The sequence below is a fragment of the Phoca vitulina genome, unplaced genomic scaffold, assembly GCF_004348235.1.
Source record: "Phoca vitulina isolate PV1807 unplaced genomic scaffold, GSC_HSeal_1.0 scaffold33, whole genome shotgun sequence".
NCBI classification, from domain to species: Eukaryota; Metazoa; Chordata; class Mammalia; order Carnivora; family Phocidae; genus Phoca; species Phoca vitulina.
The window spans coordinates 16,819,672-16,834,432 of NW_022589736.1; the positions used below are offsets into that span (position 1 = coordinate 16,819,672).

General features: G+C 37.1%; 1 protein-coding gene across 3 annotated transcripts in view; it reads right to left on the reverse strand.

Annotated features, from left to right (window-relative positions):
• Positions 1-14,761, reverse strand: part of ITGA8 (integrin subunit alpha 8) — a 179,470-nt gene that overhangs the window by 129,514 nt on the left and 35,195 nt on the right. For all 3 annotated transcript variants that reach the window (XM_032425577.1, XM_032425579.1, XM_032425578.1), the window contains 4 exons: positions 10,153-10,214; positions 9,015-9,060; positions 2,114-2,239; positions 906-950 (listed from right to left, as the gene is read on the reverse strand). In XM_032425577.1, coding sequence (XP_032281468.1) covers positions 906-950; positions 2,114-2,239; positions 9,015-9,060; positions 10,153-10,214 — 279 coding nt within the window. The remainder of the gene's footprint in view (positions 1-905; positions 951-2,113; positions 2,240-9,014; positions 9,061-10,152; positions 10,215-14,761) is intronic.

A 14,761-nucleotide genomic window follows, 5' to 3' on the forward strand; every position in this document is an offset into this window, starting at 1 on the left:
AGCTTTATCCTAGCACTTACTACAATTTTTAATCAGGTATTTTGTGTTCATTATTTAATGCCTGTCAGCCCCACTAGGACCATAAACTCTGAAAGTTAAGGATCATCTGTTCACCTCCATGTGTTCAACGCTTAATACAGAGTCTGGCACAGAGTAGGTGCTCAGAAAATTTTGGACAAATAAATGAATGATAAATGCCTTAGGAGAAAGAAAAATGAGATGAGATAGGAGTTTACAGAAGGAAGTAAAAGAAGGATTTCTGGAGGAGATGACATTTGAAATTATACTTTAAAAAAAAGTAGCATTTGACCACTGGAAATTAGAGTGGCTACAGAATCAGTGGATTAAAACCAGGGATGACAGCCTTCACAGGATATAGAGGACAGAGGTGAGGGGCATATATGAGAATAGGGGTTAATTCATTCCATTATTTTGGGCTTGAGCATGTCCAAAGGGGAAAAGGAAATAATGTGGAGATGTTGGGTTGGAGTCTGGTGGAGAGTTTAGTATGGACATGTTCAATATGAGATCCCAGAAATTAAAGTAAAGATGGGGGATGTTGATTTTTCAAATTTGATCTGTCATTAGCAGCATGGCTTTTGTGTAGGCCATTTAATCACCTTATTTTTTTTTAATGCATAACATGGGATTACTGGACTTGTTTTTTATTGCTTAACTAGATTTATAAAGATTGATATTCAGTCTTATGGAATTTTTTGAGACATATAAAGCTGTGCTGAAGTGTATTTTGTTTGTTTTTCTATAGATTATTATCATATACATTCTGGGATTCCATTTTTATACATTTTGTGTAGTGACGAAAATTATATTTATAAAGGGGCTTTTTAGGTCACCTTATCTTTCCCGGGCTTTATAAATGACTTACATTCAATAATGTCTCTCACCTTGCTCAGAGTCTCCAGTAAATTCCCCAGCAGCAACTGAATATCCTGTGTTAAAGAAAAGAAAAACCAATCATGCTTGAAGGCTTTACAAATGAGCTATGTCTAGAAAAATGAAAGAATTACCATAGTACTGCTTTGTTCAGAAATCTCGACAAATATTGCAACATAAAAGTTTAGGGTTCTGTACAGGGAAAAATTAGTGAAGCCAATATGAACAGTTCTGTACTAAATCCTGGATGCATAATAGATCTGCTTCTTCTGAGAATGGCAGCACAATCAGATTCTGAGGGATGCTTCATAATCCACCTTAAAGTGTAAATGGTGGCCACTGCATTTTAAGGTTGTTAATTCATCAGGATCAGACATGATACTCTGAAAGGTATCTTTTGTGCTCAGGTTTTGCTATTTCTGATCATCAAGAAGGTCTACTTCCTAATTTCTTTAAGGATGGTTTTCCACAAATTTCACTTACCTCTAAAGTGAGGTGAGGTGAAAAACAAAAAACAAAAAACAAAAAACAAAACAAAAAAAGTGAGGTGAGCTGAAAAATATAACTACATTTTGCTTAATTTATTAAGCCATCAAAATGCCAATAGGATACCAAAAGTGGGAAGCAACAGAGGTGCAATGACATTGTTTGCATAATACATTTTGACAATATTCTAGCAACTATTTGAAGGTCTTTTGTTGTTGCTCTAAAAACTGGAAAGGACCACTAGCATGTTGCCCCTACAGTGTTGGGCAGCCCCACTAATTCATACTATTTACAATTGGCAAAATATTTTATGTGCAAGACACTATGATCGTTAGTGTTTGATTGCATAACTGCATACTACCGCCTAAATTGAAACACAGAAGTAACCATCAAAATCCCCCACTAAATAAGATATTGACTTTGGGGCTGAGGTCAATGTTTTATTGTGCGAAGGAAGTATCCATCTAGTCTAATTTATTGAAATTTTTAAAATTAAAAAAATGGTTGTTGAATTTGAAGAAAGATTCTGTTATGGAGCCTAGAAAATAGGCTGAACCTAAAGAAAAGACATATAATATGACTCAACAAAAGAAAGTCCATTCTAAGCTAATAAGGAAAGAAAATTTGCATAAGTTGCAGAATAATATCAGATAAGTGAGGAATAAAATTTGCATCTACATTTAATATGTTTGCCTTTTGAGAAACAACAAATATGTTGAGCAACAATTCTCACCAAGGTAACTATCATCATAGGAAGCTGGAGCCACGTCTGTCTGTTTTTCTCGAGCCAATTTCCTTAGAATATCCTTGAATGAGTAATTTGCAATGATATCTGCAATACTGGCAGTGATCACCTGACCTGTGTTCAAACAAATTAATACATTAGCTGAATGAATGCAAGAGACAGGCCCTGTGAATAACATATACTCCCTTGAAAATAATCATGGAATTGCTTGCATTTTTGATGATGAATTTTCCCACATGCCAAATTGCAAGGTAAAACTGGTTACAGCTGGATAGAACTTTCCATTCTGACAGAAGAACCAAAGATGAACTACATAATTTTATCTGTCTTCCCAATGCCTTCATAATACATACTCCCTCCATCTCCAAATGAGAAAAATACCAGAGTAAAGACACCTGTTGGCAAAATTTATGAATTAAATTTTTAATCTGGAACATCGTGGCTAGAAGAAACATCATCTAATTTTGAGATCATCTAGCCAAAGCATAACTTCTTATAAGTGGGGAAACTGAGGCCCAGAGAGCATGAGTGCTTTCTCTCAGGTCATGTGGTTTCACTTTTAGGATATTTGGCATTACAACCAAGGTCTCCTTTGGCATTCTAAGAAGACATTTTGTGTTCTCACAAAATACAGATTAAATCTAAATCACTTAATTAATAGATTGTGAAATCTATCAGTTATGTTAAGGGAGGGAATTACATAACCTTTGAGCTCTTAATTTTTATGTTAAAATGTATACATAGAGCATAAAATTATGACAATGGGAGGCTGTGAGGTCCAGTGAGATCCAGAATTTTAGCAAAAAAAAAAGGAATCCATGGCTGCCAACAATGATATGGTAAGAACTTTGGCTAATATCTCCCAAATAAAATCACTATTAAAAGTCTTGAAATATGATCATATTGGGGTGGTCAAATATCCAAAAGATGGCCAACAATTTTCCACCACAATTTCCATGCATTCCTATATTTATAATGGACATCTAAGGGACAAGTGTGATCTCATGCTTCTTGGGAGAAAACTGGAGAAATGACTTCAAGAAACTAACATTTAATATTAATTTTAGTTTTAAAGCCAAATTATTCTTTGGGAATTTACTGATAATTCACACAATCTTTCTGTTTGAAGTCCAAAAGGAATAAAACTATCAAATCTGGTCATAAATATTTCCCAGTGACTGTGCCTGAAATGATTGTGAACAATGTCTACAGAATTTGCCAATTTCCTCTGGTTTAAAGCTAAATATCCCCTTCCCACCTCCCACATACACACTGCCTTTGTTTTCTTTAGTTGCTTCAATAAACATTATAATCTTAAGCCTAAATAAAATTTTACATTACCTATCACAGACAATGCTTCTAAATCTCCTTGGTATGGCTACTTTTCAGCAAATCATCAGTATCTGACATTTTAACTTAAGGAAAGGAAAGAATTATCTAATCAAGTGAATTAGATTATCTAGTCAAGTGAACTAGAAGAAATCTTTTTAAACACACATAATTTTTACTTTATAACCATCTGCTGCATAAAATATAGTTTTTCAATTTGCAAAATAATTTTTAAGACTGAAATGTTAATTATTTGATGTTCATAATTGTACATGTATGAATTAAGCTTAATAGTAATTTCACATACAATTTTATCATAAACCCATCTCCCAGATCTCTTCCATTGGCTTTTAAAAAAAACATTTGTAGTTTTTTATTATTTTATTTTTTATTTTAATTCCAGTATAGTTGACATACAGTGTTATATTAGTTTCAGGTGTACAATATAGTGATTCAGTAATTCTATTCATTACTCAGTACTTGTCAAAATAAGTGTACTCTTAATCCCCTTCATATATTTCACTCATCCCCTGTCCCCCCTTCTACCCTCTGGTAACCATCAGTTTGTTTTCTATAGTTAAGAGTCTGTGTTTTGGTTTTTCTCTTTTTAAAATTTGTTCATTTGTTTTGTTTCTTAAATTCCACATATGAGTGAAATCATGGAATTTGTCTTTCTCTGACCGACTTATTTCATTTAGTAATAAACCCTCTGGATCCATGCATGTAGTTGCAAATGGCAAGATTTCATTCTTTTTTTATGGCTGAGTAATATTCCACCATTGTTTATATACCACTTCTTTATCCATTCATCTATTGATGGACAGCTGGACTGCTTCCATAATTAGGCTATTGTAAAGAATGCTGAAATAAACATAGGGGTGCATATATCTTTTTGATTTAGTGTTTTTGTATTCTTTGGGTTAATATCCAGTAGTGAAATTATGGGATCATATGGTAATTCTATTTTTTAATTTTCAGAGGAAGCCTCCACAGTGGCTGCACCAGTTTGCATTCCCACCAGCAGTGCACAAGGGTTCCTTTTTCTCCACATCCTTGCCAACATTTGTCGTTTCTTGTGTTTTGATTTTAGCCATTCTGATAGGTTATGAGGTGATATCTCATTGTGGTTTTGATTTGCATTTCCCTGATGATTAGTGACACTGAGCATCTTTTCATGTGTCTGTTGGCCACCTGTGTGTCTTCTTTGGAGAAATGTCTGTTCAAGTTTTCTGACCCTTTTTAATTAGATTATTTATTTTTTGGTATTGAGTTGTAGAAGTTCTTTATATATTTTGGATACTAATTCTTTATTGGGTACATCATTTGCAAATATCTTCTCCCATTCAGTAGGTTGTTTTTCAGTTTTGTTGATTGCTTAATTTGCTGTGTGGAAGATTTTTATTTTGAAATAGTCCCAATAGCTTATTTTTGCTTTTGTTTCCCTTGCCTCAGGAGACATACCTAGAAAATGTTGCTATGGCTGATGTCAGAGAAATGACTGCCTATGCTCTCTTCTAGGATTTTTATGGTTTCTGGTCTCACATTTAGGTCCGTGATCCATTTTGAGTTTATTTTTGTGTATGGTGTCAGAAAGTGCTCTGATTTCATTCTTTGGCATGTAATTGTCCAGTTTTCTCAATATCGTTTGTTGAAGAGACTGTCTTTTTCTCATTGGATATTCTTGCCTTCTTTGTTAAACATTAATTGAGTATATAACCATGGGTTTATTTCTGGGCTCTCTATTCTGTTCAGTTGGCCTATGTGTCTATTTTTGTGCCAGTACCACTCTGTTTTGATTTCTATAGCTGTGTAGTATAACTTGAAATCTGGAATTGTGATACCTCCACTTTGCTTTTCTTTCAAGATTGCTTTGGCTAATCAGGGTCTTTTGTGGTTCTGTACAAATTTTAGAATTGTTTGTCCTAGTTCTGTGAATAAATCCTGTTGATATGCTATTTTTTGCCATTTTAATTACTTATGTGTCTTCGTGTGCACCTCCTTCGATTGATTTTATTGGGGACTCCCTGTACCTCCTGGATCTGGATTTATGTTTCCTTCCCCAGATTTGGAAAGTTTTCAGCTATTATTTATTCAAATAAATTTTCTGCCCCCTTTTCTCTCTTCTTCTGGGATCCCTATAATGTGAAAATGACTATGCTTGATGGTATCACTGAATTCCTTAAGCCTTTTCATTTTGCATTATTTTTTCCCCTCACTTGTTCAGCTTGGTTGCTTTCCATTACTTTATCCTCCAGGTCCAGTGACCTGTTCTTCTGCTTCCTCTAGTCTATTATTTATTTCATCTCATGTATTTTTAATGTCATTTATTGAGTTCTTCATCTTTGATTGGTTCTTTTTTATGTTTTCTATCTTTTTGATAAGGGTCATTGATGCCCTCCACTCTTTTCTCAAGTTCCATGAGTATCTTTATGATTACTACTTAAAATTCTCTATTGGGCGTATTATTTATCTCCATTTTGCTTAGATCACTTGCTGTGATTTTTGTCCCATTCTTTCATTTGGGACACAATCCTCTGTCTCCTCATTTTGTCCAACTCTCTGTGTCTGTTTCTGTGTATTAGGAAAGTCAGCTACATCTCCTGCTCTTGAAAGTAGTGGCCTTATGAAGAAGAGGTCCTCTACAGTGTGGTGTCACCTGTTCACGAGAACCTGGCACTTCAGAAGCGTCTCCTATGTGTGTTGTATGTGCCCTGCTGCTGTGGCTGAGCTACTTTTTCTTCAGTCCAGGCATCTGCAGTGGCTCTCTTTGCCTGTTGTGGGTAGGGTTTGGTCCCGTTGCTGTTAGTGGTCCAGTCTGGGGCTGTCTTGGGCTTGAGTTGAGTCAGACCAGGCATTTGCCAGAGATGCAGTATCACTGAACTTTCCCCATGTTGTTCCCTGAGAGACTTTCATTGGTGGGCAGGTCCTGCATTCAGAACAGCTGACTGTCCCCAGCCCACTGCTGGGGCCACAGTCTGACGGGTGTGTGTGGTTATCTTTCCCTCTCCCCAGGCCAGGAGTCACTGTGGAGTAGTGCTGGCCCATGTCAGGGCTGTTTGCACACTGCCAGGCTTGTGGCACCACTTTGTTTTTTGTTTTTTATTTTTTTGTTTTGTTTTTATTATGTTATATTAGTCACCACACAGTACATCATTAGTTTTTGATGTAGTGTTCCATGATTCATTGTTTGCATATAACACCACTTCGGATGTCTTCTGGCCAAGAGTGTTAAAGGGGTGGATCCTCAAAGTGCATGGGGGCAGGAGGCAAGGTGTCAGCAAGTTTTTTGCTGGTCTATGGGAAGGGACCTGCAGCAACTGGGACTAAAGCTGTCTGACTGGAGGGGGGCAGATCGACTGAAGTGCAGACGGAGTTAGCAAGTTAGGTAGTAAGTATTGGCAGTGCCATGCTGGTTCCTGCAGATGGCATGTTTATGCTGGGGTTTAAAGTCCCACTGGTTATAAGAACTTGTGAATGTCGGCCCCTCTGGTTTTCAAAGCCAATGTAATAGGGATTCATCATCCCCCTGAGGGATCCCTGACATGATAGTCTATTTCTTTCCCTTCTCTGTGCCTGCAGTGTCCCTCCCTCCCAAGGACAGCCCCAGGGGTCTGGTTAGCTCCCTACCACATCTTCACCTTTCCTACCCTCTTCAGTATGGCGTCTTCTCTACATTCAGTTGTGGAGTTTGTTCTGCCAGTCTTGGGGTTGTTTTCTGGGCTATTTACACGATGTGAATGTTATCTAGTTGTATCTGTGGGACAAGGTGAGCTTAGGGTCCTCCTATTCCACCATCTTTCCCAGACTCCCAATATTTGTACTCTTCCATTGGCTTTTAAATATGATCAGGTGTCTTCCATTTTAAAAGAAAAACTTCACTCAACTATTCATCTCTTTCATAGTCTACTCATCTTTATCCTAAACTTTACAGCCAAAATTCAGGGAATATTCTCTGTCATCTCTATGTAGGCATCCTATCCACATGCATGGCTTTAATTGTCACCAAGATGCAAGTGATGGAAGTTTGTATTTTAGCCTAGATATCTTCTCTGAGCTAAAGCCCATACATCTAAACACTTATGTGAAGAACCTTGAATATCTCAAACATTTTCATATTCAACATAACCAAAAGCAAACTCATAATATTCCCTCTCCAATGCACTCCAAACCTGTTCTCTTCCAGGGTTCCCCATCTCAGTGGGTGAGACCCACCTACAACCATGCAGTTGCAAAAGTCAGAAACATATGCTTGGCATCCTCCCTTCCCTCACCCACACATATCCAACCCATTAGATAAGCTGCTTATTTTCCCCCCAAAGGCATCCTCCCTTCCCTCACCCACACATATCCAACCCATTAGATAAGCTGTTTATTTTCCACCCAAGTATTTCTCAAATTTCTCCCCCTTTTCAATCTGTACTATTACCACTCTAAGAAGCAAGCATCTTCATCTGAACCTTATAGCTAGTTTACCTTATAAACTTATAACTAACTTATCACTTTATGACTGGTTTGCTGATACTTCACTTTGGCCAACCTCCAATCCAGTTTCCATACAACAACCAGAGTGATCTTTTCAAAACACAGATCTGATCATAGCATCCCATGCTTAAAACTCTCCAGTGGTTTCCCATTATTCTCAAGACAAGCACTGTAGCTAAGGCCATCTATTTAAACTCCTGCAATCCACCAGGGACTTCTTATTGTTTTCAGGAAAAGAAAAATCTGCTTACCTTGGCCTGCAAGCCCTTCATGGCCAGGGGGGATGCTCCACATCACTCAGCAGCTCCTCCTGATCTCCTGACTCTGGTCACCCTGGTTTCCCTCTCTCTCACCTGACTGCTCAGCTTCAGGTCATAGAACCTTTCCATAAGGTCCCTTCTCTCTTTGCTAGTTACCTCCTAGCAAAGTTCAGATCTCAGCTCAGGGTTGCTTGCTTCCAAGTCAGTTGACCTTAGGGAAGCTGCTGGCCTATGTAACACCTTTATAAGAATTAGAAGGCATCATCCCGTTTGGGCAGATGCTGTCCCACATCTAGTTCAGGGCTCCCGAAGCAGAGCACAGGTTGTATTTCAGTCCCCCGTCCGCCAGTGTTCAGAGGACAAAACATCTGCAAGAAACACCCTCGGAGAAGCCTCCTACACTCTCATGGCTCCATCATGACATGCCTTTCCTTCACAGTGAGTACCATGTGCAGACTGTCTCAGGTACTTGCGTGAGTGTTGGATTGATGCCTGCATCTTCCCCCAGGTATTAACCTTGTGAGGGTAGGAACAATGTCTGTCTTTACTCATCACTGTATCCCCAGCATCTAGCAGCACAAAGCCTGGCGTAGCCTCAATAAATATGTGGTGAATAAATGAATTAAGTTGCAACAGTATTTTAAAATATCATTTATATAACAATGTACAATGGGAAATGATAGCTCAATCATTTGGGAAACCATGAACATGGATATAAAACGAATGTAATAAAAGGTCAACGTTTGATTGTTAACTTGTGCTTCACCTTCTTGTTAGTAACAACAAATGGGCATTTCTTCTCTGCTCATGGAACGTACCTTGCCAATAAAAACTTCCCGGTCCTCCTACTATGAGGTCTCCATTCTACAAAACAAAAACAGCAACAATCGGAAAAACAAAACAAAACAGATTTTTTTAAAGGTGATAAATCATTGTTAATAAGCATTGCTCTAACAATTTGTTATACATAAAAAAGCAATTTTTAAATGAGGCCCTTCTATCAGAGGCATGCAGCTCATTTTCTTTCTTTTTCTTGCTTTCCACTATTTAGTGTGTTAGCATAGTAAGTAATTTTCATTTGACTCAATTAGCTAAGTTGAATTCTCTCCCTTGAGGATATATAAATTCAGTTCTCTGGCACCGCCTCAGGTAAGCAAAATATACACAAGTGTAATGCTGTGTAATTTAGCAGACATCTTTTGAGCCTTGGCAACAAAAAGAAAATTCAGTTTCTATTTATCTCAAGGCCACAGTAATGCCTATTTTTTCCATACATCTGCAACCACCTCCCTCTCCCCTTCTCAGGAGAGAAAGCAAAAACTCCAGACTAGCAAATATAAATTTTTCCTTCTCCTTACAACCCCACCTTCCAACCTCTGCATCCTTAACTTTCAGTGGAAAAAAAAAGGACAATGATTAAAAAAAAAAAGACAATGAATTTTGTAGGCTGAAGGATTTTTTCTATACTATTTTCAAAACCATGAAATCTTTGTACCCTCTTACTAGGCATCTCTGTTTTTAATTTTGTGAAAGGATGTGTGAATTTTAACACTAATGTTAAATCTTATCAGTGAATTACAGCTAAGAGATAAAGCAATTCACTGATTCTTGTGATTTTTTTTGGAAGCACATTTTTCCCACTGAGTTTTTGAGATTTTTCATTTAAAATGACTATCACAAGAGATGGGAAGAAAGACTGTTGCTTTTCATCACATGTATTTCTGTGCTATTTTAAGAGTTTGTCATCTGCTTAGATTAATAAAAATAAAGAGCAAACAAAAACATTTGAAGAAGTTGCCAAAACAGGCTAGATATATACCTAAAGGTTCTTTTGGTGGTTGTGGTTTATAGGGGTGGGGATGGGAGTGAGACAGAGGGCAAGAGGGCAAAAAAAAAAAAAAAAAAAATCAAACAGATAATACAAATATTAGAAGCTACAAGACCAAAGGAATTCACCTTATAAAAATCCAGACTAAATCCTGCTTGGCAGTAACCCTGGCCTTCTGGATCAGCATTACCTAGAGTGATCAAAATATAGAAATGTTATAATATCATCATTCCCAAGATATATTTTAATAACCATTTCAGGATATTCTGTTATTTTCTCTATGTACTTCTAAATTTAAAATAACCAATATGTGTTTTATATTTTTTTAAATTCATTCTGAGTAAGTTATAAAATATATTTCAATTTATTTTCTTGTCCTAAATATCGTCGTGATTCTCTAGTAAGATCATTAGGAATAACGTCCCTTGGGGCCATCATACTGGGTTTTACAACTCATGTTTGTTTGAAGAAATAAACTCTCCTTTCAGCTATGTTCTGCATTCTCCATGTGGCAGTAATGTGTTTCTGAGCTGCCTGAGTGTTCTATGAGAAGCCACATGTGTCATTCCTAAAGAAATCCCTTGAACAAGAGAGAGGTAAACAACGTCACCTGGGCAGATGCTTTCTGCTGAGGGCACCAACAAGGATTCCAATTTTAATGATCGCCAAGAGGAAGTTAATTTAAAATTGTTCTATAATCATTAGTTAGGTATATTTGGAAATTGCATTTATGGTCACAATGAACCACACGGGCACATTGGAATAACAGTGTTTGCAAAAGAGAAAGCTCTCTAATAATGGCTTATTTTGTATTCTATCCAATATAATTCACTAACTGAATGTCCAATAGGTCCTTACCATACCGTTTTTAAAATTATGGGTAGGTCAACCTGTGAGTTCCCAGGGGATTGTTATAAAAAGTCTCTAGGACATTAGGATCAGGAATTTACTACTGTCTACAGCTTTTTCTTCTTCTTCTTTTTTTTTTTAGATTTTATTTATTATTTGGCACAGAGGGAGAGAGAGAGAGACTGATTGATCATGAGCAGGGGGTAAGGGTAGAGGGAGAAGCAGACTCCCCACTGAGCAGGGAGCCCGATGCTGCGCTTGATCCCAGGACCCTGGGACCATGACCTGAGCTGAAGGCAGATGCTTAACCCACTGAGCCACCCAGGCACCCCCTGTCTACAGCTTCTAAAATGCTTAGCGTAAAATCAAAATGTAGTTCAGTGGGGGGGCATCTCAATCATTATGTAGTTTGATATGAACATGCAAATAATTACTCCTTTTTTTTTATGAGGGATATTCCTGAATGGAAACTAAGATAAGAGAGCAGGAAAGGAAATGGACATCATCATAGGAAAAATATATAGACTGTTTTCTGGAACAGTGCCTGTTCCAGAAGCTTTTTGATAGATCTGGCCTTTCTAGCTTTTTCTAGAATGTCTTCTGTTTTTTCTTTCCTTTGGTTAGTCCTTAGCTAATTTTAGCATTGTCATCATCCATTTTTCTCCAGATGCTCCCTGTATATTTTAATATACTGTTCTATCGCATACACTGTATTTTTTTATGATAATACCTGTTTTTAATTCAAATGTCCATTAATGCCTTGTGGGGTTCTTTTTTAAAGCTAAGAGTTTTTTTCCCAGGTTTATTCATGTATACTTAATATACAAAAAATGTATATTTTAATATATGCATTTTGATGAGTTTGGACGTAGGCATACACCCATGAAACCATCACCAAAATCAAAGTAATAAGGATTTCTATCACCTACAAAAAAATTCTTGTGTCTCCTTGTTTGTTTGTTTTCTTGTGGTAAAAACACTTAACATGAGATTTAACCTCTGCAATTTTTAAGTGCACAACATCTTACACTATATTTTTATGAAATTTCTTCCTTAAGTTATATTTTGTGGTTTGTAGTTCCGAATGCTTTAAAATTCCCTAAAGGTTCATCTGTATAACCTCCAATGTCTGGGTACCAGTTTTCTGGAAGTTCATGTGTGTAAATATTTCTATATGAATACCTGATATATGATCATGTAAACATATATGTGTAATCTTGCATATATTTAGAAATATATTTTTCTAATGTACAAACCTCTTTAGAAATCCTTTTTTAAAGCCAAGTCTTTCTTTCATTTTTAATATTGTAAATTATTCAAAAAGGAAGAAATATGACCGTTCTTTGAAACTATTTTGTTTCAAAACAGGAAACTGAAAAAATTAAGAGAAAATACCAATTTTTTACGAAACTCATTGAGAAAATAACCAACTTCAAATGTTTATTTTAAGCGGTGGTTATAAGAAAATATGAGGTAATTTTTTCTCTTAGAGTTATAGTTCATGAGAGCTAAAGGAATCTATCTTCCTGGAACTTCAGAGCGTCTGTAAATTTTAAAATTATGTCCCAGAATGAACTCAAGAATCCAGGGAATCATGCTGATTGGAAGACCATATGTAAATAATCCTCACCTGAATTATGAATGATCATAAGAGCTGTAGGCATGTCATGAATATGAATGAGCAGATTAGTTCCCATATTGCTAAACGTATCAGTGGGGTATGTTTGTGATAGGGAATGAGCACGAGAGAGTTCTTTAAATTCTCTTTTGAAAATAATATTGCTGGTGTTCCTTCTGTGATATTGACCATATGCTCCTGAACAAGCTGGCTTTGTGTTAATGAACTGTAAACTCCCAAGGGAAGGACAGGAAGTCTGCTCCTTGGGTGAATTTAAGGAGGAAGTATTTATAGTAAGAGAGTGACCACAGGAATATGAAAACTGTAGCTGTGTACTGGAGTTGGAAGAATTCTTGGCAATTTATTTAGCTATTCTGCAATTCAACATAAACTCCATTTTTACCTTGGTCAAGCTGTTCTTTTATTTAGGAAAATAAACAGTAAGTAAATTGGCACCATAATGCGCCCATGTCACTCAAGACACAAGGCTGCTATAATTCTTATTTTCAGGTAAAGCCTCAGACTCATGTCTAAGTGCCATGTGCTGTATTTTAACTTGAGTTCTCTCATCACAGAGACACTCAGTCAAAAAGGCAGAATAAGAGGCAGTGACAAGTTTTATAAACGATCACCCTCCATGTTGGTTGGAAGAGTATGAGAGATTACCAAGGCAAGAGGAATGTGAAGGATGGGCTCATTGTTTCAGCTATACTAGTTTCCTGTACTGGGGAAGCCTTTTGAGCAAATCATGAGCAATATGATATGAACAGGATTAGTGAAACACATTCCATGTTAAATCTCAGCCCTACCATTAGTTTTCTGAGTAAATTCAGGATTTTATTTATCTCTCTACTTGACTTTTATCTTTAGCATAATAGTAATGGCCTCACACTGAACCAAGGAACACAACACTCCGAGTGGGACATGACTCAAAATATGCCTCTGTTGGCTGTTGGCTGTTGGCTGTTGGCTGTCGGCTACACCTGGGAAACTCCCGCTTGCCCTCTCCAACAGCCATTTGCCAAGAGAGCTCTTTGGTCCTGTCTCAAAGCTCCTCTCCCCACCCAGGCAGGCCATGTCACTCCCTACTCGCTTGCCTTATTATATTTTTTCTTTGTAGCACTTTTCGCTATCTGACGTTATATTATCAATTTATTCTTTTAAAAAAATTCTTTTCATTGATATATAATTGACATATAACATATTATTAGTCCAAGGTATATAACATCATGATTTGCTATATGTATATAATTACAAAATGATCCCTACAGTAAGTCTAGTTAACACCCATCACTACAGATCATTATAAATTTTTCTTTTCTTTTTTTTGAAGATTTTATTTATTTATTTGACAGAGAGAGACACAGCAAGAGAGGGAACATAAACAGGGGGAGCGGGAGAGGGAGAAGGAGGCTTCCCGCTGAGCAGGGAGCCGGATGCGGGGCTCAATCCCAGGACCCTGGGATCATGACCTGAGCCAAAGGCAGACACTTAACGACTGAGCCACCCAGGTGCCCCATATATTTTTTTCTTATGATGAGCACTTTTAAGATCTACTCTCTTAGCAACTTTCAAATATACAATACAGTATTCCTAACCATAGTCACCCTCCTGGACTTTACAGCCCCTGGACGTTTTTATCTTATAACTGGACATTTGTACCCTTTGGCCACCTTCACCACTTTCACCCATCTCCCCACCCCCCACTTCTGGCAACCACTAATCTGTTCTCTGTATCTATGAGTTTGGCGGGAGGGGGGGTGGTTTTGCTTTTGTTAGGTTCTGCATATAAGTGGTATTTTTCTTTGGTATTTGTCTTTCTCTGTTTGACTTATTTCACTTAGTATAATGCCTTCAAGTTCCATCCATGTTGTCACAAATGGCAGGATTTCCTTCTTTTTATGGCTAATTAACATGCCATTGTACATATATATAACATCTTCATTATCCATTCATCCATCGACGGATGCTTAGATTGTTTCCATGTCTTGACTACTGTGTGCAATGTTACTATGAACAGGGGGGTGCAGATATCTTTTTGAGATACTGATTTCATTTCCTTTGGGTATATACCCAGATGTAGAATGACTGGATCTGAACACTTACATGTTTGTTGTCTGTCTCCCCCACTAGAATGTAAGTTTCTTAAAGATTGGGTTTTATTTTCTCTTGTTCTGTGCTTTATTCCCCAAACATAGAATAATTAGTGTTCAATGTGTTGAATAGATACATAATCGAGTCTCATTATCAACAAGGAACCTCTGTTTTAA